The sequence below is a fragment of the Dasypus novemcinctus genome, chromosome 9 (genome assembly GCF_030445035.2).
Source record: "Dasypus novemcinctus isolate mDasNov1 chromosome 9, mDasNov1.1.hap2, whole genome shotgun sequence".
Classification (NCBI taxonomy): Eukaryota; Metazoa; Chordata; class Mammalia; order Cingulata; family Dasypodidae; genus Dasypus; species Dasypus novemcinctus.
This window is the reverse complement of record NC_080681.1, coordinates 5,594,755-5,621,870: the sequence shown is the minus strand read 5'-3', so window position 1 is coordinate 5,621,870 and position 27,116 is coordinate 5,594,755. Positions and strand designations below refer to the sequence as shown.

The window sequence follows — 27,116 nt, the reverse complement described above, 5'->3', positions numbered from 1 at the left end:
AGGAAGTTCTCTGTGTGAAGGGAAATGATATCAGATGGAAATGTAGATTTTCAGGAAAAATGAAGGCAACTGAAATAGTAAAGTAGTGGGTAAATATAAAGATTATTTTTTCTTTTAATTTCTTTTAAAATAGATAAGAAAAAATTATTTAAAAAATCATGGGACTGTACAACACAGTGAACAGTGTCTCTGTGTCAGTGATGAAATATAGTTGATAGTACAATTATAAAAATTTTCTTTCATGAATTTTAAAAATGTACCACACTTATTCATGGTTTTAATATTAGGGTGGAATATGGGAACTCTATCTTATGCATGATTTTTCTGTAAAACTGCAACTTCTCTAATAAGAAAAAAATGGGAAGAAATGGGATTAAGCAGTCATAAACGTGGTAAGATATGAAGAGCTTTAAATATAAGCAATGAAACTTAACACAGGAGATAATTCAGAATTACTGTAGATTCTTGAGAAGTGTTATTAGAATGCATACAAGCTTTTACTTGTTTTATTAAAACAATCAAATACTCTTGCAGCCTATTTGCAACCTAGCAATCAGAGCAAGACTGTTAAATGTAACTCAAAGTTTGAAACCCTCAAATGGCTCCCCATCTCATCCACAGTAAAAGCAGAGTCCTTAAAGGAGGCTGCAAACCTTTGCGAGGAGGGGCTCCCTGGTGCCTGTGGCCTCACTCTGAGCCCCTTTCCTCCTCAGGTACTCTGCTTTACCTATCTTAGATGCTTTTGTTGTTCTACAAGAATTCCAGTTATGTTTTGTTTCACTGTCTTTTCATGTACTCTTCTTTTTAATTAAATGCTCTTCTAAAAGATATTTTCATCGTTCACTCTATTTCCTTCAGATCTTTAATTAAATGTTAACCTCCTCAGGCATTCCCTTACTATCCTGTTTGAAATGACAAACTCATTATCCCCCTTCCCTCTTTTGTCTTTTTTCTCCTTGGTACTTAACAGTGTATGTGTGTATATATGTGTGTGTGTATGCACACACTCTTGCACACTTTTATTTTGTCTGTTTATTTCTCTCAGTAGAATGGAAGTCATAGGTGAACAGGATTTTTTTTGCATGTGTTTTTTCACTGTTTCACTCTCAGGGCTTAGAATGTAATCAGCCAAAGGTACAGAGATTTACTATAAACAGATATAATAAAAGATTTATAATAAATCCCTGTCCTCTCCTACACCAACTCTACCTCCCTGAGAGATCTGATGTTAATATACAAGAGATTTTTAAGGACTTCTTAATAGGTTTTACAACAATGTTGGGATAATAATGACTATCGTAATGGAAAATACATATATAAAAACTTTAACTCATCTAATCATCACAACAACTCAATGAGCTAAGCATTATTATTACCCTCATTTTGTATAGTAGGAAATTGAGGAATAAAATGAAAAAGTAGCTTGCCCAAAGTCACAGAGAGAGTGAGTATAGTGAGCCTGGAGTTAAAGTCCAGAGTCTATACTCTTTACTGCTTCACTCTTTGTTAGATCTACATACATAAAATTCTGTACCTTGCATTGTTTTGTCTTAATTTTTATTGTCAGTAATTAAATAGTTCAAAATATTTTACTAATTTATATACTTCTGTGTCTATATCTTCCCTCTCAATAGATAGTTTGGCTAATATAAAATTCTAAGCTGGCAGTTATTTTATCTCCAAAGCTAAACATATTACTCTAATGTCTTCTGGCATCTAATGCTACTCAGAATTCTATTGTCATTCTTCTGTAAGTAATCAGTCCTTTCTCTTTGGTAGTTTAAAATACTTCTTTTTTATTCTTAGTATTTTTCAAATATTGATTCTCTATCAATATTAAACTCACCTGGAACTCCTACTAAACATTCTTTGAAGCCTCTTAATCTATCTTCTAACTTTTCTCTTTATTTTATCATTTTGACTCTATGTGGCATTCTAGATGAATTTTTCAGTACTATCTTCCACATCAAGAATTTTCCCTGTAATTAGGTCTGTCTGCTTTTGTTCTGCAAATTTCGAAATTCCTTTTTAAATGAAAGCTATAGTTTCATCCATTTCATAGAATACCCTAAGTATATATTGTCTGACTGTTCCATAAAATTAGTATTATTTTGGACTAAATTATTTGAACTGAGATTCATATTGACTCATTTATTACCATCAGATTTCTTCATGAGCTTTTAAATTGCAGTTTAAATTGCTTATTTTGAGTGGGAGGTATATGAATGTCACTTGTGAGAAGTAGGTATTTTAATAACCTTTGAGGATGCTCTTGTCCATGGTGATACTGAGAATGATGCAGGTCTACTCACTGAGCCAAAAGGTTTCTTACTTTCTGTGGTGGTTTGGAGCTGTAGGTACCCTGGAGAAACATGTTCTTAATCCATTCCTGTGTGTGTGAACCCATTGTAAGTAGGACCTTTTGATGAGGTTACTGCAGTTAAGATGTGGCTCACGTCAGCCAGGATCATCTTAATCCTGTTACTGGAATCCTTTATAAGGCAGGTAAAATTCAGACAGGTGGAGAGAAAGCCATAGGAAGCAAGCAAGAGCTGAAATTCAAGAGAACTCAGAATAGCCAGGAGAGGCTGCATGTGACCGAGGAGCCAAGGACCACGGATTGCTGACAGCCAGCCCCAGAAGGCCAGTCTTTGGGAAGAAAGCATCTCCTTGATGAAACCTTGATTTGGGCTTTCTCTTCGTTTCAATACTGACAGCTAATAAATTCCCATTGTTTAAGCCAACCCATTGCGTGGTGTTTTCTTGAGGAGCCAAGGAAACAAACAGTTTCTTAGGCTATAGTGATTCACACTTTATCAGCAACATATTAGAGTACCCCTTCTCCCCCATCCACTTGTCAAAGCCACTTGTTACCAATTTTTACATTTTATACAACATTATGAGTTAAAAAAAGTACATTGTTGCCTGATTCACATTTCTCTGAGTATTACTGAGATTGAACATCATATTGCATGTTTATTGACCACCTACATTTTATTTCTGTGAATGGTTCCATCTTATTTCTTGCCAATTTTTATTTCTTATTTATTTTTCTTTTCAATTTACAGAAATTCATTCTATATTAGGGGTTTTCCTCAACCCCAGATTTTAAAATAGTTTCCAAAGTTTTTTTTCTATTGTACTTACTTTAACCTATCTAAAATTTATTTTTACATACAGGTGGGTGGTAAGGAGTTTAATTTTGTTTTCTTCAGAGAAGTATAATCAGTGATGATGACACTACCAATTACCAAATGGAGCATCTTTTCCCAGTATTTTATCATATATTTTCATGTCTGGTGAGTTCAGTTAGTAATTAATTAGTAGTCAGTAAATTAGCAAATTAAAGACTCTCAGCTTCAAATCCACCCTTTTATACACATCTTTGTGATGCTGGGGCTGGGACTCCACAAACCACATTTCTGCTTTGCCAGCTGGCTCCCTGTTAAGCTCTTTTAGTAGTGTATAATAAAGGGAGATTGGAAGGCTGGAGGAGGAGGATGGCTGGGGCACCTGTATCTAATAGAGCTATAAAAGTTTGAGTCTATACTCAGCTTTCTCCTTAAAATAGCTGTATCAAGGCAGAAGGGGAAAGAAGCCCCATGCCAGTGTGCAAAGTTTTGCATTTACCATTAGTTTAAGCATCTACCTGCTCAGCCTTTACAAATAAAATTCTGATGGTTTTAATCTACCCAAATGTCTCTACCCTCATTGTTGGCATAATTTATTTCAGCTTTAGGGATCCCTTAAACTCAGCAGCCATGACTGTATTGCCAAAGCTGTTAGAAACTGTGAAGGGTCCAAGATTTTAACTTGCAAATTAACAAGTTAGTGGGCCACAGTTTCATGAATATTGTCACAAAACAGGAAATTGCTGGTCAGGGATCAGGAACTTTATTATTCATGGCACAGTAGCAAAGTGTCAAATTAATGTGCATCAATTGTACATACCCCCTCCCCACCAAAATCCCATATGAAGAGAACCAGCAAGATGGCGGTGGAGTAAGGCACTCCTAGAGTCAGCTCCTGCTGCAGGGCAGTTAGCAAACACTCAGAGCTCTCTGGAGCTAGCTACAGCACCTGTTTGGTGGCTCCAGGAGGCCAGAAGAACATTCTGCAATGTCCTTGGATGAGTGGAAGGAGACTGCCTGTCTGCGAGAAGACTCATAATTAGAGCGCTCCACGCCCCGGAGGCCAGTGCCCATCCTCCACTGGAGGCACAAGTCTCCTTGGGAGCTGTTACGTGGCTGGAATTGAAAGCTTGACTTCCCCAAAATGGGGGAGGAAGAGATGGTTGGGCAACAATTTCAGCTATGATGAGGAATTCAGTGGGCTACAGTATGATCCTGAGAACAGCTAAGGTTTGTGCCTGTCCAGGTCAGAAAGAGGCCAGGAGCCGTCATCTTAACTCCATGCCTGGCATGAGGGGAAGAGGGGTGGGCTGAGAATCCCAGTGCTGGTGGGGACCGGCTTCTTCCCACCCAGATCAGATTGCAGGTCTAGCCTAAGTCCCAGTGCCACCTCCAGCAGGCAGGAAGCTGCAGGGACCTGCGCCAGCCTCTCTGGGAAATTACTGGCCAAGCTGCGGAGGCTGGTGATTATCCTACTCTGACGGCACAAGCTGCCCCAGGAGCTGCTCTGTGACGGGATTGGAAGCTCCATTTCCCAGAAACGGGAGGAGGAGATGGTTGGCTGCCAATTTCAGCTACTGATTGGGAGACTTGGCTGGCTAAGAGATAACCCTGGGAACAGCTGGGGTGAGAACCAGCCCAAGTCGGAAAGAGACCGGTAGCCTCCATTCTGACTCAACCCCTAGCCTGAGGGGAAGCCAGGCTGACAGTTTTTTTCAGGCAGATTAATCTGCAGCACACTTAGGCTTCAGCCCCACCTCTGGCAGGGAGGAGGCTGAGGAGCCCTGCACCAGCCTATACAGGTAACTGCAGGGAATTTTGGCTGGAATAGACTGAAATCAGAAGTCTACCAGGGCATCTGCGGTCATCTTAGGACCCGCACTGCATAGATTCCTGCCCACACCTGCAGCTCCATCCCCGCCCCAGGTAGGGGAGAAAGGAACGTGAAGCTTCATCAATCTCTCTGGACAACTACAGTCTAGGTCTGCACGTGGATTGTTCCACATAGCTGTGACTCTGTCCCTACCCCTGGCAAAGGAGAAAGTTGGAAGAAGATTCATTGGTCTCTGGTGCAATGAGGGCAACTTGAACCTCCAGCTTACAGCACCAACTACATGCTTGGCTCCTACTGCATAACCAGCAAAGGAGAAATGATAGAAAGCCCTAAACTAGAGAGAAAAACTCCACCCAGAAAAATTACTCTAGTAAGCCAGATGCAAAGACACCAACCAAAAATTAAAATCCACACCAAGAAACAGGGAGCTATGGGCCACTTAAAGGAACAAGGTAAGCCTCCAGATGACATAAAGGAGTTGAGACAACTAATTATAGATGTTCAAACAAATCTTCTTAGTAAAGTCAATGAGATGGATAAAGAGATTAAGGATATTAAGAAAGCACTGGATGGGCACAAAGAAGAATTTGAGAGCATACATAGAAAAATAGCAGATCTTATGGTAATGAAAGGTGCAATCAATAAAATTAAAACATTGGAGTCATATAATAGCAGATTTGAGGAGGCAGAAGAAAGGCTTGGTGAGCTTGAAGAAATGGCCTCTGAAAGTGAACATACAAAAGAACAGATGAAGAAAAGAGTGGAAAAAAATTGAACAAGGTATCAGGAAACTAAATGACAGCAAAAGGCATGCAAACATACATTTCATGGGTGTCCCAGAAGGAGAAGAGAAGGGAAAAGGGGCAGCAGGAATATTTAAAGAAATAATGGTAGAACATTTCCCAACCCTATTGAAGGACATAGTTATCCCTGTCCAAGACGTACAACGTACTCCCATCAGAAAAATTCCAAATAGACCAACTCCAAGACAAATACTCATCAGAATGTCAATGGCCAAAGACAAAGAGAGAATTCTGAGAACAGCAAGAGAAAAGCAATGCATAACATATAAGAGATATCCAATAAGATTAAGTGCTGATTTCTCACCAGAAACCATGGAGGCAAGAAGACAGTGGTCTGATATATTTAAGATACTACAAGAGAAAAACTTCCAGCCAAGAATCTTATATCCAGCAAGACTGTCTTTCAACAATGAGGGTGAAATTAGAATATTCACAGATGAACAGAAACTGAGAGAATTTCTAAGCAAGAGACCAGATTTTCAGGAAATACTAAAGGGTGTGCTAGAACCTGTAAAGAAAAGACAGGAGAGAAGGACCTGGAATAGAGTCTTGAAATGAAGATTATATCAATAAAAGTAAGTAAAAGTGGCATAAGAGTGGCGAAAATAAAATGTGACAGATAATACTCAAATAGTCAGGAATAAACTTAACCAATGATGTGAAGCACTTGTATTCAGAAAACTGCAACTCAATGTTAAAACAAATCAAAAAAGCCCTAAATAACTGGAAGAACATTCCATGCTCATGGACTGGAAGACTAAATATCATTAAGATGTCAATTCTACTCAAATTGATAACCAGATTTAATGCACCCCAATAAAAATTCCACCAGCATTAAAAAATTGAAAACACAGTCATTAAATTTATTTAGAAGGGTAAGCAGTCCTGAATAGCCAGAGACTTCATAAAAAGGAAAAGTGAACCCTCATCTCCAGACTTTAAATCGTAATACCTACCTATAGTGGTAAAAACAACATGGTACTGGCCTAAAGACAGACACAATAGACCAATGGAACCAAATTTATGGTTCAGAAACAGACCCTCACAGGTATGGTCAAGTGATTTTTGACTAGCCTGTCATGTTCACGCAGCTCGGGCAGAACAATCCATTCAACAAATGGTGCTGAAAGAGTTGGACATCCATAGCTGAAAGAAGGAAAGAGGACCCCTATCTCACACCTTATCCAAAAACTAACTCAAAATGGATCAAGAAACTAAAAATAAAAGCAAGAACCATAGAACTTCTAGAAGAAATTATTGGAAAATATCTTCAAGACCTGGTGGTAGTGGTGGATTACCTTAAAGGAGATAAGAGGAGGACTGAGTGGACTACTGATGTTTACTGTATATAGAAGTTTTAATTAGCTTTACTCTAAAATTGTGGAAGTGTACAGAGTGGATGGTAACACACAGTGAGTAACAGGTAGTTTATAAATGGGGATGTGACTGAAAATGGTAGTCTAGGCATGTTAATGCCAATTGACACAATGCTTGAGAATAATCTAGGAACTGGATAGCACAGTAAACCAAGAGGTGGGTGAGAATTGTGGTTGATGGTACAGATACAAGAGTGTCCTTTGTTAGCTAGGACAAATATTTATCACTACTTCAGGGAGTTGGGAATGTGGAGAAGAAGCATGGGAAAAATACAGTTGGAGTGACCTATGGACTGTGGTTAGTAGTAATAATATAATCTTGCATCTATGTAGAAGATGTACTGTGTCGATACTGAAGCAGTATGGAATATGTGAGCCAAATGTACACGATGGACGTGGCATTAATCAGATGATATTATTTTATCTGTAGCAAATGACATACCACATTGTGGTGTGTTAATGTAGGGGTGTTGTTTGGGAATTCTGCACATGTGCATGATTGTTTTATAAGTTTACAACTTCTGTCATAAAAAATATGTTTAAAAAATTATAATAGGGTGGGTTGGGGGAAAAAACATACCAAATGTAAGATAACAACTAAGATTAGTAGTAAGATTTTGACAGTGTTCTTTCATAGTTTGTAACAAACATCTCATGACAATGCAAGGTGTTGGTGGAGGGTTGATGTATGGCACCCCTGTATGATGTTATGCACGTTTACTTTGTAAGTATTCACAACTTTTACTATATGCTTAATTGTTTATGTATGTTCATATATAAATGATATAAAGATAATCGGGTTGGTTAGGGGAAAAACACTTTGTTTAGTAGTAATATTTTGACAATGCTCTTTAATCATTAGTTAAAAAGGTTTAAAAACAATGCAATTTATTGTTCATGTATATTTATGTATGAGTGATATATTTCAATACATTTACAAAAAGAAAAAGAAAAAAAATCCCATGTGAGTGACACAAAGGGCACATGATGGATGCCTGCACTCCCAGTGGGTTACATTAAAGGAGAAGAACACTGAGCTTGAGAATTCCAGTGCTTTTAGAGTAAAAAAAGGAGGCCTGTGATTCTACCAGTGTCAAATGTTAGCTCATTCTTCAAGGTTTCTTCATCATTCTGACTATCGGTTTGCAAATTTCATTGGTCTTTTCAAAGAACCAACTTTTGGTTTTGTTGATTCTATTGCTTTGTTGTTGTTTGTATCATTTATCTCTAATCTTTGTTATTTCCTTCCTTTGTTCATTTTGGGTTTAGTTTGCTCTTCTTTTTCTAGTTCTTACATTTTTGAAGGTAGCTCTTTGGTTTTAATTCTTTATTTTTATTTTTACATACGCATTTATTTTAAAATATATTTTTTATTTATTTTTAAAAGATAGATTACATAAAATTTACATAAAAATATATAAAGGATTCCCATATACCCCACTCCCTACACCTCCCACTTTCCCCCACATTAACACCTTCTTTCATTGGTGTGGTACATTCTTTGCAATTGATGGACACGTTTTGGAGCATTGCCACACAGCATGGATTATAGTTTACATTGTAGCTTATACTCTCTCCCCCTCCATTCTCTAGGTTATGGCATGAAATATAATGTTCAGTATCTGACTTTGTAGTTTCATTCAGGACAATTCCAATTTCCAAAAATGCCCCATATTCTGCCTCTTTTTTCTCTCCCTGCCATCAGCAGCTCCAGTGGACACTATCTCCACATCAATGATATAATTTCTTCCATTGCTAGAATCACAATAATTCTATAGTAGAACACCAGTAAGTCTACTATACTCTATATTTTATTCCCCAGTCCAGAGGATTCTGGGATGGTGATGCCCATTCCACCTCTAATTGAGAGTTGGTTTCAATCCCATATGGCTGATGGATGGGACTCTCTTGCTTGCAGTTGTAGACTTTCTCGGTTCCTTGGTGTGGTAGTTGTCTATCTTCACCTCCTTGTTAGTTGTCGTTGGTGAGTTAAATGAACTGGAGAGTAGGTGTTGCAATTCCACCGAAGCTCAGGGCCCAGGTGGGACATGGACTGCCCAGGATTCAAGTCTCTTGGACATACAGCTTCCAACTCCAGCACAAACCATAGGTTCAATAACAGGAACAGAAGAGGCATGTGTAGAAAAGTCACAACTGAGTCCAACTCTGTCACACTTGGGAGCACAAACTCCAAAGTAGGGCCCCCTGGCAATGCACCAAACTCCAGAGCTATCTGCCATGACCATAGGACCTGCGTTTTTCCATAGCCATCAGGAGTCCAACTATTTGGGGTAGTATCTACTTTGGCTGAGATCTTGCTGAGATGCATATAAATGTTACCTCTCTGATGACCTCCTGACTCATTTTGAAGCCTCTTAGCCATATAAATTCATTTGTCTTTACTATTTCCCCCTTTTATTCAAGGTTTGTTTTCAGTTGCATCACCAGGTGGTGCTTGGTAGTCATCCCTCAGTGCTAGGGAGGCTCATCCCTGGGAGTCATGTCCCACACTGCAGGAGGGTAAAATGCATTTATGCTGAGTTTGGCTTAAGAGAGTGGCCACATTTCAGCAACATGGAGGCTCTCAGAAAGTAAGTCTTAGGCACCCTGCAACACATGTAGGCTAAGTTGCAATTTCAAGAGCAAAAGGTTCATAAGCATAATCCTCAATATCAAGGACCCATCAATGGATTATCCTTCTTCACTAATCATTGGGGGATTGTTCCATTAGAGAATGTGACAGAGCTCCTGAGGATGGGAATTAAGTATTCTTTCAGTTGTTGTGTGAATCTCTACCCACTGTGGCAATGCCCCATGAACATTTGAACACATTTATATACCTAATATGTATGCCCAGGTGAACTTCCTCTCATGTATCTCCCATCACTGACATTCCACACCAATGATCCTCCCTTGCCATAGTTGTAACCCTTCTGTGATCCACAACATTTTCAAAAATGAAGCCAAGATACTGGCAAATTCAATTAATAGGCAAATGAGATAGTAATGATGTAAACATAAAATACATAAAATACATGATTTAGAAAAAGTAAAAGTAAAATAAAGTTTAAAAAATTGGGGCATTAAAAAATGAAAAATATTAAAAAAAATTTTTTGACTTTTTTACCTTTCATCACTGTAATGACTGCTGTTCTGTATGTACAGTGGCAATTTCTTCCATTTCAAATATTAAGAAAAATTTTTTGACTTTTTGCCTTTTATCACTGTAATAACTGTTGTCCTTTGTGTACAGTGGCAATTTCTTCCATTCCTTTCAGTTTTAGGTCCAGTAAAGTGACACACAGAATCTAGGGGACTCCCATGTACTAACTTCCTCTCCCTTTTCCCCCTTCCTTGTTAATGACCTTTTTACATGTGGGTGGTACATTTGTTACATCTGATGTACAAATATTGAAACATAGCTACTAACCATGGTCAGTAGTTTACATTATGGTTTACAATTTAGACTGTACAGTTAGGAATTTTTGATGAAATTTAACATGACCTGTATCCATCATTGCAAGATCATGCAGAACTCTTCCATTGCCCTCTAACTAACCCCTCCTCCATCTATTCCTTTCCTCCCTCCCACTCCACTCAGGGCCTACAGAGACCACCAGGCTTCACTCCTTGAAGGATGAGATTCATAGATACTTGCAACAATGCTGAGGGCTTGACACCCTAATCTGTCCTCCCATGCTCTTGGGAGACACCCTCCCCTCTGTTAGAGAACATATTGAGCCTCCCCAGGATGGGAGTCCTAATCTTTCCCACTCATTATATGGGTCTCTCCTCACTGATACAACACACTGTGACAAAATGGTCACTCGCACATTCTCTGGAAGACTGCCCCACGTGCACCCTGTCCCAAATGCCCCCCTCCCCAATCCAACACCCTATACCAGTAGCCTTTCCTTGTCATGTTTCCAAAATAATTTTCTCAACATTGTAATTTCAGCCATGTACCCACCAATCCCCAGTGTTCACCTGCTCCCTCCCCCACTGCTCCCCCCATGGTTCCATGGACCATTTAACCCATCCTCCCTACCCTAGCCCCCTATCAAGCTTGCACTGCCTAACTCAGTACACCCCTGTCATATCCCTTCACTGCACAACTACTCACTTCCACCTTATAGATTTCACCCTGTGGGTGTTGGCTCACAACCTTCTTTTCCCTTTCTATTTCCTGTAAACCTATCTTCCAGACTCTAGCCCTCTGAGTTGGCTTGATTTGTTTAGTTCATTTCAGAGAGGCCATGTAGTATTTTTCCTTTAATGCCTGGCTTCCTTCACTCAACATAAGGTCTTCAAGATTCATCCATGTTATCCATGTGTTAGTACTGTATTCCTTCTTACAGCAGAGTAGTATTCCATTGTATGTATATACTACATTTTGTTTATCCTTTCTTCTGTTGATCGGCATTTGACAGCTTTTGGCAATAGTGAATAATGCTGCTATGACATTGGTATGTATCTATCTGTTCATATCTTTGCTTTCAGTTCTTCTGGGTATATACCCAGCAGTGGAATTGCTGGGTCATGTGGCAGATCTACAGTTAGTTTTTTGAGGAACCACCAAACTGTCCTCTGCAATGACTGGACCATTCTACATTACCACCAGCAGTGGATAAGGGTTCCCATTCCTCACATCCTCTTCAACAGTTGTAGTTCTGTTTTTTTTAATAGGCCACCAGTCTAATTGGTGTAAGATGGTATCTCATTATAGTTTGGATTTGCATTTCCTTAATAGCTAGTGATGTTGAGCATCTTTTCATATGCTTTTTAGCCATTTGTATTCTTCTTTGGAGAGTCACATCACTTGCCCATTTTTTATGTGGGTTGTTTGTCTTTTTATTTTCGAGATATAGTATTTCTTTATATATGCTGGATATTAGGCTCCTATCAGATATATGGATACCAAATATTTTCTCCCATTGGGTAGGCTGACTTTTCACTTTCTTGACAAAATCCTTTAGGTACAAAAGATTTTAATTTTGAGGAGGTCCCATTTCTCTATTTTTTCTTGCTGCTCGTGCTTTGGGTGTAAAGTTCATGAAGCCATTTCCCATTACAAGTTCCTGTAGATGCTTCCCTACATTTTCTTCCAAGGTCTTAATGGTCTTGGCGCTTACATTTAGATCTTTGATCCATCTTGAGTTGATTTTTGTACAAGGTATGACATGGTGTTCCTCTCTCATTCTTTTGGGTAAGGATATCCAATTCTCCAAGCACCATTTGTTGAAAAGGCCATTCTTTCCCAGTTGAGTGGGCTTGGTGGCCTTGTCGAATAGCAGATGTCTGTATATGTGAGGATCTGTATCAGAACTCTCAATTCAGTTCCATTGGTCAGTGTATCTATCCTTGTGTCAGTACCGTGCAGTTTTGACCACTGTAGCTTTGTATTATGTTTTAAAGTCAGGTAGTGTGATTCCTCTGATTTCATTTTTCTTTTTCAATATGTCTTTGGCTATTCGGGGCCTCTTACCCTTACAAATAAATTTCATAATTTTTCCAATTCAGTAAAAAATGTTGTATTGATTTTTATTGGGATTGCATTAAATCTGTAGATCAGTTTGGGTAGCATAGACATCTTAATAATATTTAGTCTTCCTATCTGTGAACAGGGAATATTCTTCCATTTAAGTCTTCTTCGATATCCTTTAATAGTGTTGTGGAGTTTTCTGTGTATAAGTCATTTACATCTTTAGTTAAATTTTTTTAGTTACTAATGTAAATTGTATTTTTTTCTTGATTGCCTCCTCAGATTGCTGATTATTGGTGTACAGAAATGCTAGTGATTTTTCTGCATTGATCTTATAATCTGCAACTTTACTGAACTCATACGTTCTAGAAACTTTGTTGTAGATTTCACAGGGCTTTCTATATATAGGATCCTGTTGTCTTCAAATAGTGAAATTTTTACTTCTTCCTTTCCAATTTGGATGCCTTTTATATCTTTTTCTTGCCTTAGTGCTCAAGCAGGTACTTCTAACACAATGTTAAATAGGAACAGTGACAGTGGGCATCCTTGTCTTGTTCCCCTTCTTAGAGGGCAAGCTTTTAGGACTTCACCATTTGTATATGATGTTAGCTGTGGGTTTTTCATATATACCCTTTATCATGTTCAGAAAGTTTCCTTCTATTCCTATATTTTGCAGTGTTTTTGTCAGGAAAGGGTATTGTATTTTGTCGAATGCTTTATCTGCGTCTGTGGAGATGATCATGTGGTTCTTTTTTCTTTTGATCTGTTTATGTGGTGTATTACATTGATTGATTTTCTTGTGTTGAACCGTCTTTCCATGCCTGGGATGAAACCCACTTCGTCATGGTGTGTCATTCATTTGGTACACATCAAATAAGATTAGCAGGTATTTTGTTGAGGATTTTAGTATCTAGGTTCATTAGGAAGATTGGTCTGTAATTTTCCTTTCTTGTGGCATCTTTGTTTGGCTTTGGTATTAGGGTAATGTTGGCATCATAGAATGAGTTAAGCAATGTTCCTTCTACTTCAATGTTTTGGAAGAGTTTAAGCAGGATTGGTGTTAGTTCTTCTGGAATGTTTGGTAGAATTCCCCTATGAAGCCATCTGGTCCTGGGTTCTTCTTAGTTGGGAGATTTTAAATGACTGATTCTATGTCTTTACTTGGATTGGTCTGTTGAGTTCATCAATTTCTGTTTTCCTCAATATAGGCTCCTTCTCTGTTTCTAGGAATTTGTCCATTTCCTCTCAATCAGTGTCCTTCTTGTTGGCATATAATTTTTTGAAGTATCCTCTTATAATACCCTTTATTTCTGTGGGGTCACTCGTGATATCCCCTTCCTCATTTCTTAATGTAGTTGCATCTTCTCTCTTTTTTTCTTTCTTAGTCTAGCTAAGGGTTTGTCAATTTTATTGATATCCTCGAAGAACCAGCTTTTGGTTTTGTTCATTTTTCTAGTGCTTTCTTATTTTATGTTCAATTTCGTTCTGATCTAATCTTTGTTTTTTCCTTCTTTCTACTTCCTTTGGGGTTAGTTTGTTCTTTTTCTCATTCCAAATGTGGTTAGGTCTTCAATTCTAGCTCTTTCTTCTTATTTCATATATGAATCTATGGATATGCATTTCCTTCTCAGTACAGCTTTTACTGCATCTCATAGGTTTTGATATGTTGTTATCATTTTCATTCATTTCAAGGTAGTTACTGATTTCTTTTGAAATGATCCACTGTTTGTCCAAGAGTGTGTCGTGTGTTGTTTAACTTCTATATCTTTGTGCCTCGTCTGGTTTTCTGGCCCTTACAGTCCATTGTGGTCTTAGTATAATTTCAGTCTTTCTGAGTTTATTGAGAACTTTTCTGTGGTCTAGCATGTGATCTATCTTGGAAAATGATCCATGTGCATTTGAGAAGAATGTATATCCCACTGTATTTGGGTGTAGTGTTCCATATGTATCTATTAGTTCCAGATCCTCTAATATATTATTCAAAGTCTTTTTTCTTTATTGATTCTCTGTTGAGATGTTCTGTCTAATGGGGATAATGGTGTACTAAAATCTCCCAGGGCAATTGTAGCAGCATCTGTTTCTCCACTTAGTTTTCCAGTGTTTGCCTCATATATTTTCAGGCACCCTGGTTGGATGCATAAGTGTTTATGATTGTTCTTTCTCTTCTTGAAAGATTTCCCCTTTTACTAATATGTAGTGTCCATCTTTGTCTCTTAAAATAGTGTTGCATTTGAAGTCTATTTTGTCTGATGATATTACAGCTCCTCCTGCCCTTTTTTGGGTTATTGTTTGCTTGTAAGATTGTTTTCCAGCCATTTACTTTCAGCCTCCTTGAATCCCTGGGTCTAAGGTAGGTTTCTTGTAGACAGCATATAGATTGGTCGTATTTCCTTATCAATTCTGCCAATCTGTGTCTCTTGACTGGTGAGTTTAGTCCATTAACATTCGGTATTATTACTCTCAAAGAATTATGTACACGAGCTATATTTTCGTTGGATTTATGTATGTCATATATTGTTTTTATTTCTGTTTTTGTCTTTTTAGTTGTTCTTACCCTCTCCTCCAATTCTCTCTATCCTGTTTTTTCCTTTCAACCTGCAGAACTCCCTTTAGTATTTCTTAAAGGTCAGGTTTTTTATTGGCATACTCTCCCAGTTTTTGTTTATCTGTGAATATTTTGAACTCTCCATCATTTTTAAATGCCAGCTTTGCTGGATAGAGTATTCTTGGCTGGAAATTTTTTTTTCTTTTAGTACCTTAACTATGGCATACCACTGTCTTCTTGCCTTCATGGTTTCAGGGGAAAAATCAGCATTTAATCTTACTGAACTTCCCTTGTATGTGATGGTTCTCTTTACTCCTGCCTTCAGTATTTTTTCTTCATCTTGAGCATTGGACTGTTTGACAAGAATATGTCTTAGAGTCGTAGTTCTGTTGGGATTTCTACTCTTCGGGGTGTGCTGTGCTTTCTGGACATGTACATCTTCCTCAGTAGGCTTGGGAAGTTTTCAGCCATTATTTCCTCCAACACCTCTTCTGTCCCCTTTCCCTTCTCTTCTCCTTTGGGATGCCTTTAATGTATCTGTTTGTGCGTTTTGTGTTGTTGTTCAAATCCCTAAGTCCCTGCTGGATTTTTTTCTTTTTATCTATCTGTTCTACTATTTGTTTGATTTCAGATGTACTGTTTTCCACATCGCTAATTCTTTCCTCTGCCTGTTCAAATCTGCTGTTGTGTGCTTCCAGTGTGTTTTTGATTTCTTGGGTTGTGCCACTCATCACCATCATATTTTTTATTTTTATGTATGTTTATAATTTCTTCAGTATGTTGGTCCAGTGTTTTCTTAATATCCTTAATCTCTTCCTTCACTTCATTAAGTTGGTCCATGATATTTGTTTATACAGCTTTGATTAGTTGTTCGATGTTCTGCTTGTCTTCCTGGTTTTCAGTTTGTTCATTGGACTCAGCCATGACTTCCTGTTTTTTTGGTGTGGTTTGTAATTTTTTGTTGCTATCTGGTCATCTTTTTATCTTGGTGAGTTTATTCAGTTGATTAGCTTCCCTCTCTAGGGTTTTATTTACTTGCTGTTTTTGTGTGCGTGTTAAGTTTTCTCTTTGAAAGTGTTCTAAATATGTCTCTTAGATAGTGTTGGTTTGGAGTATCATTCAAGTTTTATATTTCCTTATTGATCTTCCAACTAGATAGTCTATCCATTAAAGTTTATTTTATCTGATAATAGTAGAGGTACCCCAGCTCTTTTGGTTACTAATTGAATGGTGTATTTTTTCCCGTCCTTTCACTTCATCCTACTTGTATCTTTGAATTGAAGGCACATCTCTTGCAGATAACATATAGTTGGGTCATGGTTGTTTATCCTTTTTGTCCATCTCTATCTTTTAACTGGACAGTTTAATTACATTCAAAATAATGACTAATAATACAGAACTTTCTTCTACCATTTTGGTATTTAGCCTTTTTCCCCTCAAGTTTTCCGTTAATGCTACATTTTTGTTTATGTGATTTTTTTGTGTTGTACCATATTAAGTGCTTTCTCTTTTTTATCTAGATATATTTGTAATTTATTTTCCTTGTGGTTTCCATGCGGTTAAAATTTATCTTCCTAAATATATAACCATCATAATTGGTTTGATACCAACTTTATTTTAATAGCATACAGATATAATTTTCCAATATCCTCCTGTCCCCTCCTTTTTTGTGTACTTATTTTTCACTTATGTCTTTGTACTTTGTATGTCCAAAACCATAGATTTAGCCTTATTTTTTATGCATTTTATCACCTATAGAAAGTAAGCAGTGGAATTAAATACCAAACAATACACCACAGCAACACTGTCATTTGTAAGCATCCACATGGTTTACTGCAGGTCCTGATTCCTTCCTGCTGCCTGAAGCACTGTCATTTGTAAGCATCCACATGGTTTACTGCAGGTCCTGATTCCTTCCTGCTGCCTGAAGCACTGTCATTTGTAAGCATCCACATGGTTTACTGCAGGTCCTGATTCCTTCCTGCTGCCTGAAGCACTGTCATTTGTAAGCATCCACATGGTTTACTGCAGGTCCTGATTCCTTCCTGCTGCCTGAAGCACTGTCATTTGTAAGCATCCACATGGTTTACTGCAGGTCCTGATTCCTTCCTGCTGCCTGAAGCACTGTCATTTGTAAGCATCCACATGGTTTACTGCAGGTCCTGATTCCTTCCTGCTGCCTGAAGCACTGTCATTTGTAAGCATCCACATGGTTTACTGCAGGTCCTGATTCCTTCCTGCTGCCTGAAGCACTGTCTTGTGTCCGTTTCTTTCAGGGTGAAGAATTCCCTTAGCATTGCTTGTAGGGCAGGTCTAGCGGTGATGAATTCCCTAGCTTTTGTTCGTTTGAGAATATCTTAATCTCCTGGTCATTTTTGAAGGCAAGTCTCACTGGATATAAAATTCTTGGCTGACAGTTTTTTGTTTGTTTGTTTCATGTTGTTGTTATTTCTTAGCACTTAAGGATTTCAACCCACTGCCTTCTTGCCTCCATTATTCCTAATGAGATATTGACACTCAATCTCATTGGGACTACTTTGTACATAACATGTTGCTTTTCTCTGGCAGCTTTCAGAACTCTCTTTTGCAATATGTTATGTTCAAAGGAGTCCCAATTAGACTGAGCATGATCATTGTATGTTGGGGTGTAGTTTTCTTCATGTTTATCCTGTTAGGTATTCTCTGAGCTTCTTGGATGTGCATGTTTGCATCTTTTGCTAAGTTTAAGAAGTTCTCTGTCATTTCTTTGACTAGTCGTTCTGCCCTGTTCTCTCTTCTCTTTCTGGGACTCCCGTAGCATGTGTTTTGGCATGCTTGATGGTGTCCCCCAGTCTCTTAGGTTCTCGTCATTCTTTTTTATTCTTTAATCTTTCTTCTCCTAAGCCTAGATCATTTCAATGTCTCAACCTTGATTTCCCTGATTCTTTCTTTTGCCACCTCCATTCTGTGGTTTCAGCTGTATAGAGAATTTTTCATTTCAGTTATTGTGTTCAACTCCAGTGTTTTTCTGGAGATATTCCAATATTGTTCATTCATTGTTTTCCTCATATTCTTTTGTTCTTTTCCTGTGTTATCTTTTATCACATTGAGAGAGAGAGTGAACTTATTTTAAAGTTCCTGTCCAGTAAATTTAGTTTCTGGAATTTAGTCTCTGGACTGTCCCTTAAGTTTGTTTCCAGCTAGTGATAAAAGTATTTCAAAAACTACCTTACGCTTGGCAGTTGGCTCTGCTTTGGCCAGTGTCCCTTCAGGGTTTAGCCTTGCTGTCGTGCAGGTCAGTGTGAGGCAGGTGGGAGGCGCAGTCCTCTCTGTCTGTCTGAGCCAGACTGAAGCCAAGCTGGGCAGTCTGCTTCTTCCCCTGGGCTTGTGGTTGTGCTCGTGCTTGCTAGGGGCCTTAGGGGTTTCTGTCCTCTCTACAGCTAACAGGAGCTTTCATAGACCTCCTCCCCTTTCTCAGTGCTCTTTTGAGTGACTTGGTGCAGGCAGTCCTTTTCCCCAAGCCCTTTCAATTTGATTGTTTCTCCTACTATTTCAGTTTTCTGCAGATGGCCTCTCTGCCCTCTTAATCAACTCTAGGTGAACGAGCCCGAGACATGTTCCCCGGCTCAGTCTCTCAGTCCGCCTGACAGATGGACAGTGACGTACAGAAGCCTCTCTGCTCCATCTGGAACAGGGCCAGGGACCCACAGTGGTAGTGCAAACTGACTCCACCCTGTGTTGTGGATGGCATGGGGTGAAGAAGCCAGCAAGGGCACCAGGTGCTTCTTCTATGGCTTTTGAAACTGTGTTTTCTTAAGTCAGCATTTGCCTGGGTAATGCAGCCCTTTGACTTTTTCCATAGCTTTGAGGATGTTTACTGCCTTGACGAGTCCTCTGTCACCTTTGCCTCAGAGGGTTTCAAACAGTGGCCGCTCTCAGAGTGGACCCCCAGAGATCTCAAATAACTGATCAAAGGTAGAGATCTGGGACCAGACCACACATCCGTGGAGTTCTGAGGATTATTTCTTTATGTCCCATCCTCGCATTAGCAGCCAGAGCTCTAGTTCCCACTACTGCCCTGCCACAAGGCTGGGGAAAGGGGGAAGATGGCCCCTCCGGGCAATGTGAAACTCGTTGGTCTTTATCGCAGTCCTCCAGCTTCTTCCTCCAGCTCTTCCGTGGATGTTGCATGATGTTCCGTTAGACTCTGGAGTTGCAGAATGGGTGATTTATACAGTTCCTGCCAGTTCAGTAATTGTTTTGGTGGTGGGGAGGCTCATTCCTGGAGCTTCCTACTCTGCCATCTTTCTGCAGTCCTCTCACAGTTTTTCCTAGGACCAATTCTGCCATCCCTAGGACCATTATTATTTACTGGCCTGGTTTCATGATTATTTGCTCTGACAAAAATAGCTGGGAGATTTTCTATAATAGACATCAAATAAATAAAAGTTTTTTCTTTAAATCAGTGAAACATTTGGAAGTCTTTATTTAAATACTTTTGAGGTTCTTGTGAAGAGTTAATTTACTTTCATTATTTTATCACTTAAGAGTCCTAGTTGCAGAAAACAGTATCCATTTTATCTAGGGGTTTCTTTGAGGGTAGTAAATAGCTAACAGAATTTCTGGAAGTGTCAGGAAATCCAGTATTTTTTGTTACATGGCTAGGATGCATGCAGACAGGAGAAATGCCCAAGCATATCATGTAACTGATTGAGCACAGACTCCATTGTCTTTATTGCCTACATGGCAACTATAGAGCTGTAATAGTTACTAGTAACTAGAACTTTTACTAGAGCTAGCACAGATGAATCAGACCCTTTCACCACTGTGCTTGCAAGAAGATCAGCCTCCTATCATGTGACCACTTCTTCAGATTACTCACTTCTTCTTTCCAAATATTGTATGGTTGCATACACTTGACAGTACTTAGGCCATATCCAAAACCTTAGACAGAGTAGAATCTGACAAATGTTATATGTTGTTTTCATCTTCTACAATACATGAAAAGGGGATTTGAATGGGTTAGTGATTCTAAGCCACTTTCATAATAAAAGAAACAAAAATAAAAGTAACAATGGAGTATTCTTTGTAACTATCAGATTGATAGCAATCAAAAATTTGATAACATTTCTGTTATGAAGATATGGAGAAACAGTCGCTTTTGTAAATTTCTGGTGGAAATATAAATTAGGCATCTGGAGGACAGATTGGCAGTAACTATCATTACAAACACATATGCCCACTGAGCCAACAAATTCTGCTTTTGGAATTTTTCTTACTTAGGTTTATTTTTGCAAACCAATTGAATATCTGTCATTAGGGGACTGATTAAATAAACCACAGTATATCCATATAAGCGGAAATTATGCAGCCACTAAAAAGATCAAGCTCGTCCTTTGTGGACTGATTTTGAAAGTTCTCCAAGGTACAATACGTGAAAGAAGCAAGCTCAGGATAGAGCTTATAATATTCTGTGTTTTAGAGAGAGAGAGAGAGAGAGTGACTGTGTGTGTGTGTTTGTAAAAATGTGGTTTTTACTTGGCACCACAAGGAACCACACATAGAACTCTTGTAGCACACAGTGTTTCCTAGATAAGAAGCTGATAGCTGTTTGCATTGTAGAAGGAACTGTGTGGGTGAGGGGTCGGGATGGAAAAGAGGTTTTTACTATGTACTCTTTTTGATACCTTTTGATTTACATTATCTGCCTGCACTGCATATTGAACACTAATTTACTTTAAATTAGCTGTTGGTATTGTCTACCAAAATATGTTGGTGTTCTTGCTACTGTCTGTCAAAATATGTTTCTGAAAATAGGGAATTTTCTATTTCTGTAATCTATTTATCATTAAAGATTTTATATATTTGTGAATAAATTAAGCATCGTATATAAGAAAAATTTTCCCAGTGGCATTGGGGGATTAATTTCTTTTTGGAATGTATGCTAGAATTGGTTACTATATATATTAACTGTTATTAATGACACACAGTAGTTCAAAATTAGATAGTATGTCATTGATTATTTCTGGAAGTGAAATGAGAATGCTGTTTAGAAAAGCTTTATGTTTGTAAGTCATTTTACCATTTTTAATACTAGTCTTATACTTAGAAAAATGTGATGTAAACTATGATTTAAAATGTGTGGCATTAATATTAATTCTTAGATAAGAACTTGGTCCCTTTGTTCTCATAGTAAACAGAAACAGTTCTGTTTACCTTATATTTACTATATGTAACTTGTCTTTTCTTACATAATTGTTACTAGAGAGAGAGTGTTTACATTTGCTTTTCTGAAATAATGAGATGAGAAGATAATTCAAACTTTTAAATTATGTTTTTTCTTTGGGTTTTTTATATTAAGTAGGTATTAAAGGAACTGGTACAAAATTTAAAAAAAAAAGAAAAGAAAAGGAACTGGTATATTGCAAACATATATCTAATAATAAATTATCCTAAGTGACTCTTACCCTATTTATACAACTTTGCAGAACACCTTAATGTCATATTTTTTTTTTCTGCTTATAGTATTTCTGATATTTTCTAGCCCCAGTAATGCTCTGTTTAACATTATCCTAACTTAAAACTTTGATCTGGTCATTAACTTTCAACTACTTATTATTATTCAAAGAATAGTAATTTTATTAAAAATAATTGCCTGCAGTGAAACAATGGGCCTTAAATAACTATCAATTTGGAATCACTTTGAGAAAGGAAAGGCTTGAGGCATATAGGAACACATGCCACTTTTATTAATTGAACATTATGATCTAATATTAGCTTGGAATCCCTGAGTCAGTAGTCTCCAAAGTGGGGTACACGAACGTTTCAGTGGGATATGCTAAGAAAATACTAGAAATTTTACTATATACATTTTGATAATACTATACAATTTAGATTATATATTGTTTTGGCTACTTTCAAAAAGCAGCAGTTTGGACAGAGAGGCAGAACATTTATAACTCTCACGGTGTTTTAGTTTCCTAGGCTGCTTAAGCGAATACCATGAGATGCTTAGCCTTAAACAGTGGGAATTTACTCCTTCTCGGTTTTGAGACTGGTGTGATGTCCAGATCAAGGCATCGACAAGACAATGCTTTCTCCCCAAGACTGTGACTTTCTGGGGCTTGTCACTTGGCAAGACACATGGATGCATCTCTTGGTCTCTTCTCTTTTGGGCTCAGTTTCAGCTTCTTTGCAACTTTCTCTTTCTCTGTCTGGATTTCGTGGGACTTAAGTAGTAGGATTGAGACCCATTCTGACTGAGGTGGGTCACACGTCAACTGAAGTAGCCTCATGGAAAGGTTCTGCTTACAGTGGGTCCACACCCACAGGGAGGGAGTAACTTTAAGAACAAGTTTCTCTGAGGTACACACAGTTCCAAGCCATCATACAAAGTAAATGCGGAATGTGAACTCGGGTGTTTTCTTTGCCTGGTTAAAACTGGATGAAAATAATGAGACATAAACATGTTTATAATAAGCCAAGGGCATTTATCAAAATTGGCTTACATCTCTTTATTTTGCTTTGATATTAGAACTTGTATACTTTGGCTAAAAATTCAGTGTTTACTCTTAGATTTTTTTGTCTGCTGAAAATTCAGATAATGTCATCACCAAACCATGTCCTTTTCCTTTCATTTAAATTGTAGTTTCAGGTTTTTCTCAGTATCCAACTTGGAAACACTTTTCTGATTGCTCGATACTCTGTTGTACCAAAGAGATGCCATCTCTATTTTTAGTACTTCCATGTACCCAGGACATTGTGGTATGCATCCTATGAGAGGTCAGAAATGCTTATTGATGGCTATAATTAATGAACATTTATGTTTTATCCCAGGTATTCAAGGTCAAAGCAGTGCAGTTGGCTGAGAAACTCCTTCCTGCCTTTAATACACCTACTGGGATTCCCTGGGCAATGGTAAATCTGAAAAGGTAAACTGAATTTTATGTGGTTATTCCTGATCTGAAGGAATTAGGTTGATCAATTTTTAACCTTTTGAATGAGGTTTAGAAATTCAAATAATCCACTAGCACTACTGATTTAGTCTTATGTTGTTTTCCTCTGCATAAATGGAGAAGCATATTTCTTAAAAAATATATATTTTTAATGTTTTCCTTACTTTGAATCAGTTCACCTTTCTTCACTTCATTCCAATTACTACTATTTGTTTCTCTAAGTCTAGATTTCACTTGCTCACACCTGTGTGGGTATAAAATTTGATTCTTTTGTGTACTTACTCATTTCCTTTTGGTGCTATAATGAATTCAGAGCACTTTCCCTCGCCTCCCCCCCACCCCCCGCCATACCACCTACTGCTGTTCGTCTTCTAAGTCAAGATAAAAAACAAAATGCCTAAAAATCAGGGCTTCCTATTGTTGAATATCTTATGAATGATATGAATGATAAAGACAGACATAATTCAAGATGTTGACTATAGGGTCCTTGTATTAGTCAGCCAAAGTGGTATTGATGCAAAGCACCAGAACTCTATTGACTTTCATGAAGGGTGTTTATTTGGGGTAGAAGGTTACAGTTACAAGGCCGTGAAGAGTTCAACTCAAGATAACATAAGAGGTACTTCCTCCCTAATGTCTGTTGCCACATGTTGCCACAAGATGGTGGGTGATGTCTGTGAGGGTTCAGCCTTCCCCTTTTCTCTTCTGGCTCTGTGGGCCCAGCTTCCCATCTCAGCTGTAGGCTGGAGGGCTCATTTCTTTCTGGGCTCAGCTGCTCTGTTTCCTTCACAAGGTCAACTGTAAACTGTCTGGCAAATAGCTCATCTTTCTTCCCAGGGCCACAGAATCAAAGCTGACAAGTTCTTTCCTTTTCCTTTCTATAGAGTTCTCTCTCTTCTCTGTGTATTTTCTCCTTGATTGAGTTTCCACTTATATAGCCCACTGAGGAGGCAGGGGCTCAACCCTGAAGTGGTCGAATGAAAACCCTAATCTTAACATAATTTAATCAGAACATCTCAGCTGAATCTAATACATCAAAGGGATTACACCCAGAGGAACAGGCCAGTTTACAAAGAAAATCTCTCTTTTTGAAATTCATATATAATCTCAAACTGACATAGGTTCTTATTATCGTACCTAAATTATTCAAATTCATAGTGAACTCTTAGAGCATCATTCTTTGTAATCTATTTCATTCTAATAGAGAACACTCATTTTCTCTTAGAGATAAATGAAATATTTTCTTTGGATAATTTCAGAAATTGTGCAGAAATTTACAACCCAAATTTGGATAATTTCAACCTATTTTAACTTGCATTAAAAACTTAATGTGCCCTAAATTTTTTGCTAATTTCTTCTTCAAATAAAATTGTTTATTCATTTTAATGTTGGGGCTTGGGAATTCTATGAAAATTTGACTCTCCTTGAATTCAGACCCTTTTAAACCAAAGTTGGGAGCATTATTTTTCTGGAGGCATGATTGCGTTTCAACTTGATTTGTAAAAAACTAATTATTTTAATCATTTCTTTCTAATGAAGTGCTTTTTAGAGTTTAGATTATATTGAGGCATCAACAATTTAATACTAAACATTAAATCTCATTTTGCTGTTTTCTGGTTTCATGCACTTTATATAATGTAAATTACTTACATGTAAGGAAAAAGCTGGCCAAAGTTCCCAAACAGCCTCCATGAAAGGATATGAGGGATGGTGTGCACATACCTCTTCTCTGTTTGGTTTCATGACAGATTTTCTGATGCTCTTCTTCATGATTATGGAATTGGGGCTTCCAATTTCAGCCGTGGAACAGCTCCCAAGGCCGCTTGTGCCTCCAGTGGAGGATGGGCACTGGCCTCCGGGGCATGGGGCACTCTGCTTAACGAGTCTTCTCTGCAGATGGGCAGGCTCCTCCTTCCATTCCTTCAAGGATGTGGCAGGATGCTCTTCTGGTTTCTGGAGCCCCCAAACAGGTGCTTTAGAGAGCTCTGGGTAATTACTAACTGCCCTGTAGCACAAGTTGACTCTAGGAGTGCCTTACTTGCCGCCATCTTGCTGATTGTCTCTCTCCTGTACATTTTTATAAATCCCTGGAGTTAGGCATTCCATATGAGAAACATTAATATTATAGTATTCTGTATAGCTTTTAAAAAGACAACATGAGAAAGCTGTTTATGAACTGATGTGCTAAGATCTCTAGGTATATCTTCAAGAGTGAAATACAAGGTACAGCGTAGAAGGTATAGTTTGCTGTGGTTTTTTACAACAAAGGAAGAAAATAATATATATTTGGATTGTTTATATATGCTTAAAATTCTTACTAATAGATAAGACACTGTTGTAAGTTATTGACACTGTTGTAAGTTTATATCTGTGAGACCTGGTTAGGTGGAGGAACAGAATGGACTGGAAGAAATATTTTCACTGTATACCATTTTATATCATTTTGATTTTTAAAAACGTGCATTTATTACCTTTCAAAAGTGTTTAAGTATTAGAAATAAAAAACTATTGTGTTAGTTACAGTAGTTATTATGAGATTTATTTAAAATTCACATTAAAATGTTTAGTCTTTTCCCAATTCTTTCTCCTCTCGCCTTTCCTTTCATTCAGTGGAGTAGGGCGGAACTGGGGCTGGGCATCTGCAGGCAGCAGTATTCTTGCTGAATTTGGAACCCTGCATATGGAGTTTGTGCACCTCAGTTATTTGACAGGGGACCCAGTTTACTACAAAAAGGTTGGTTTTCTTGTTCTCTTTTTCTTTGCTTGCTATAAAAAAGTACTTTAATTTTTACCCAAAGACTTGATTAATCCTTAGAAAATGTTTTCATTTCTGGATATATGTGTACCATGACTCTAACCTTTGTTTCTTTAATAATTTCAAAAAGTTTTTCTATTACAACATATTTAAAATATTTGCGTTATTTGAGAAATCATAACTACTGTTAGCTTTAAAAAAATTCCATTGCTACTTCTACTCACTATTGTACTAAAGTCCCTAGAAAGCATGGTAAGACAAGGGGGAAAAGAGGAACAAAAAATTGAAGAACTGAAGAGGAAGAAATAAAACGCAGTAATTATTCATATATTACATGATCATCTACCCTAAAACATTAAGACAGTCTACATTTAAATTACTAGAAACAGTAAGTTTCTGTTTTGAATAAAAGATCAATATAGATATAAAAAATCAATATCACTTTGCCACACCAGCTACAAAAGGCAAGAGAACTTCATTTTAAGAAAGATGCCTTGTGTGGTAAGAACAATTGTATAAGATTTCTACAAATTTAAGAAAAGAGGAATAAGATTCAAAACTTTATTGACTGACATTAAAGTGGGCCTAATTAAACGGAGTGAATTATCATGTTCATATATAGGCAGATGTTTCAGTTAGCTGAAGGCTGCCAGGGCAGTACACCAGAAACGGGGGCTGACTTACTCATAAGCTTCCAGTTCCAAGGCCGAGAGACTGTCCAAGTCCAGGCATCCTCAGGGAGGGCTTCCTTTGGGAAGGCAATCCTGGACTCCTGTCGCATGGCAGAGCACAAGGAGTGTGTGCTGTCTCTCCGTTCTTCTCTGGATCTTGTTGCCTTCAGTTTCTGTCTTTTTCCAGCTTTATCTGTACTCCACCAGATTTCCCTCTGCTCCTCTGGCTTTCCCTTTCCTTGGTTCCTTTGATTTTCGCTTCTGGTTTCTGGACCTTTTCTCTCTCAGCTTCTGGGAGTTTTGCTCTGTCTCTGTGGCTCTGTCTCTCTGTATTCATCCCGTTTATAAAGGACTCCAATAAGAGGGTTAAAACCCACCCCATGTCCCGCCCTGTTAAAGTAATCTAAGCATATGCCCCTAACTGGAGTGATCTAATCAAAGGGCCCCACCTACAATAGGTTCACACACACAAGGATGGCTTAGCTCTAAGGACATAATTTTCCTGGGGTACATGCAATCTCAAACTACCACAGCAGATAATATAAAAATTTACGTTATGCTGTTGATCTGTAGTATCAATCCCAT

The 27,116-nt window shown here is 38.0% G+C and overlaps 1 protein-coding gene across 4 annotated transcripts in view; it reads left to right on the top strand.

The window, feature by feature from the left end:
- Positions 1–27,116, top strand: part of MAN1A2 (mannosidase alpha class 1A member 2) — a 254,045-nt gene that overhangs the window by 104,615 nt on the left and 122,314 nt on the right. For all 4 annotated transcript variants that reach the window (XR_001118517.3, XR_188123.5, XM_071217182.1 and 1 more), the window contains exons 6-7: positions 22,987–23,081; positions 25,716–25,839. Coding sequence is in view for 2 of the 4 variants with exons in the window: in XM_071217182.1 (XP_071073283.1) it covers positions 22,987–23,081; positions 25,716–25,839 (219 nt within the window). In the remaining 2 variants the exon portion in view is untranslated. The remainder of the gene's footprint in view (positions 1–22,986; positions 23,082–25,715; positions 25,840–27,116) is intronic.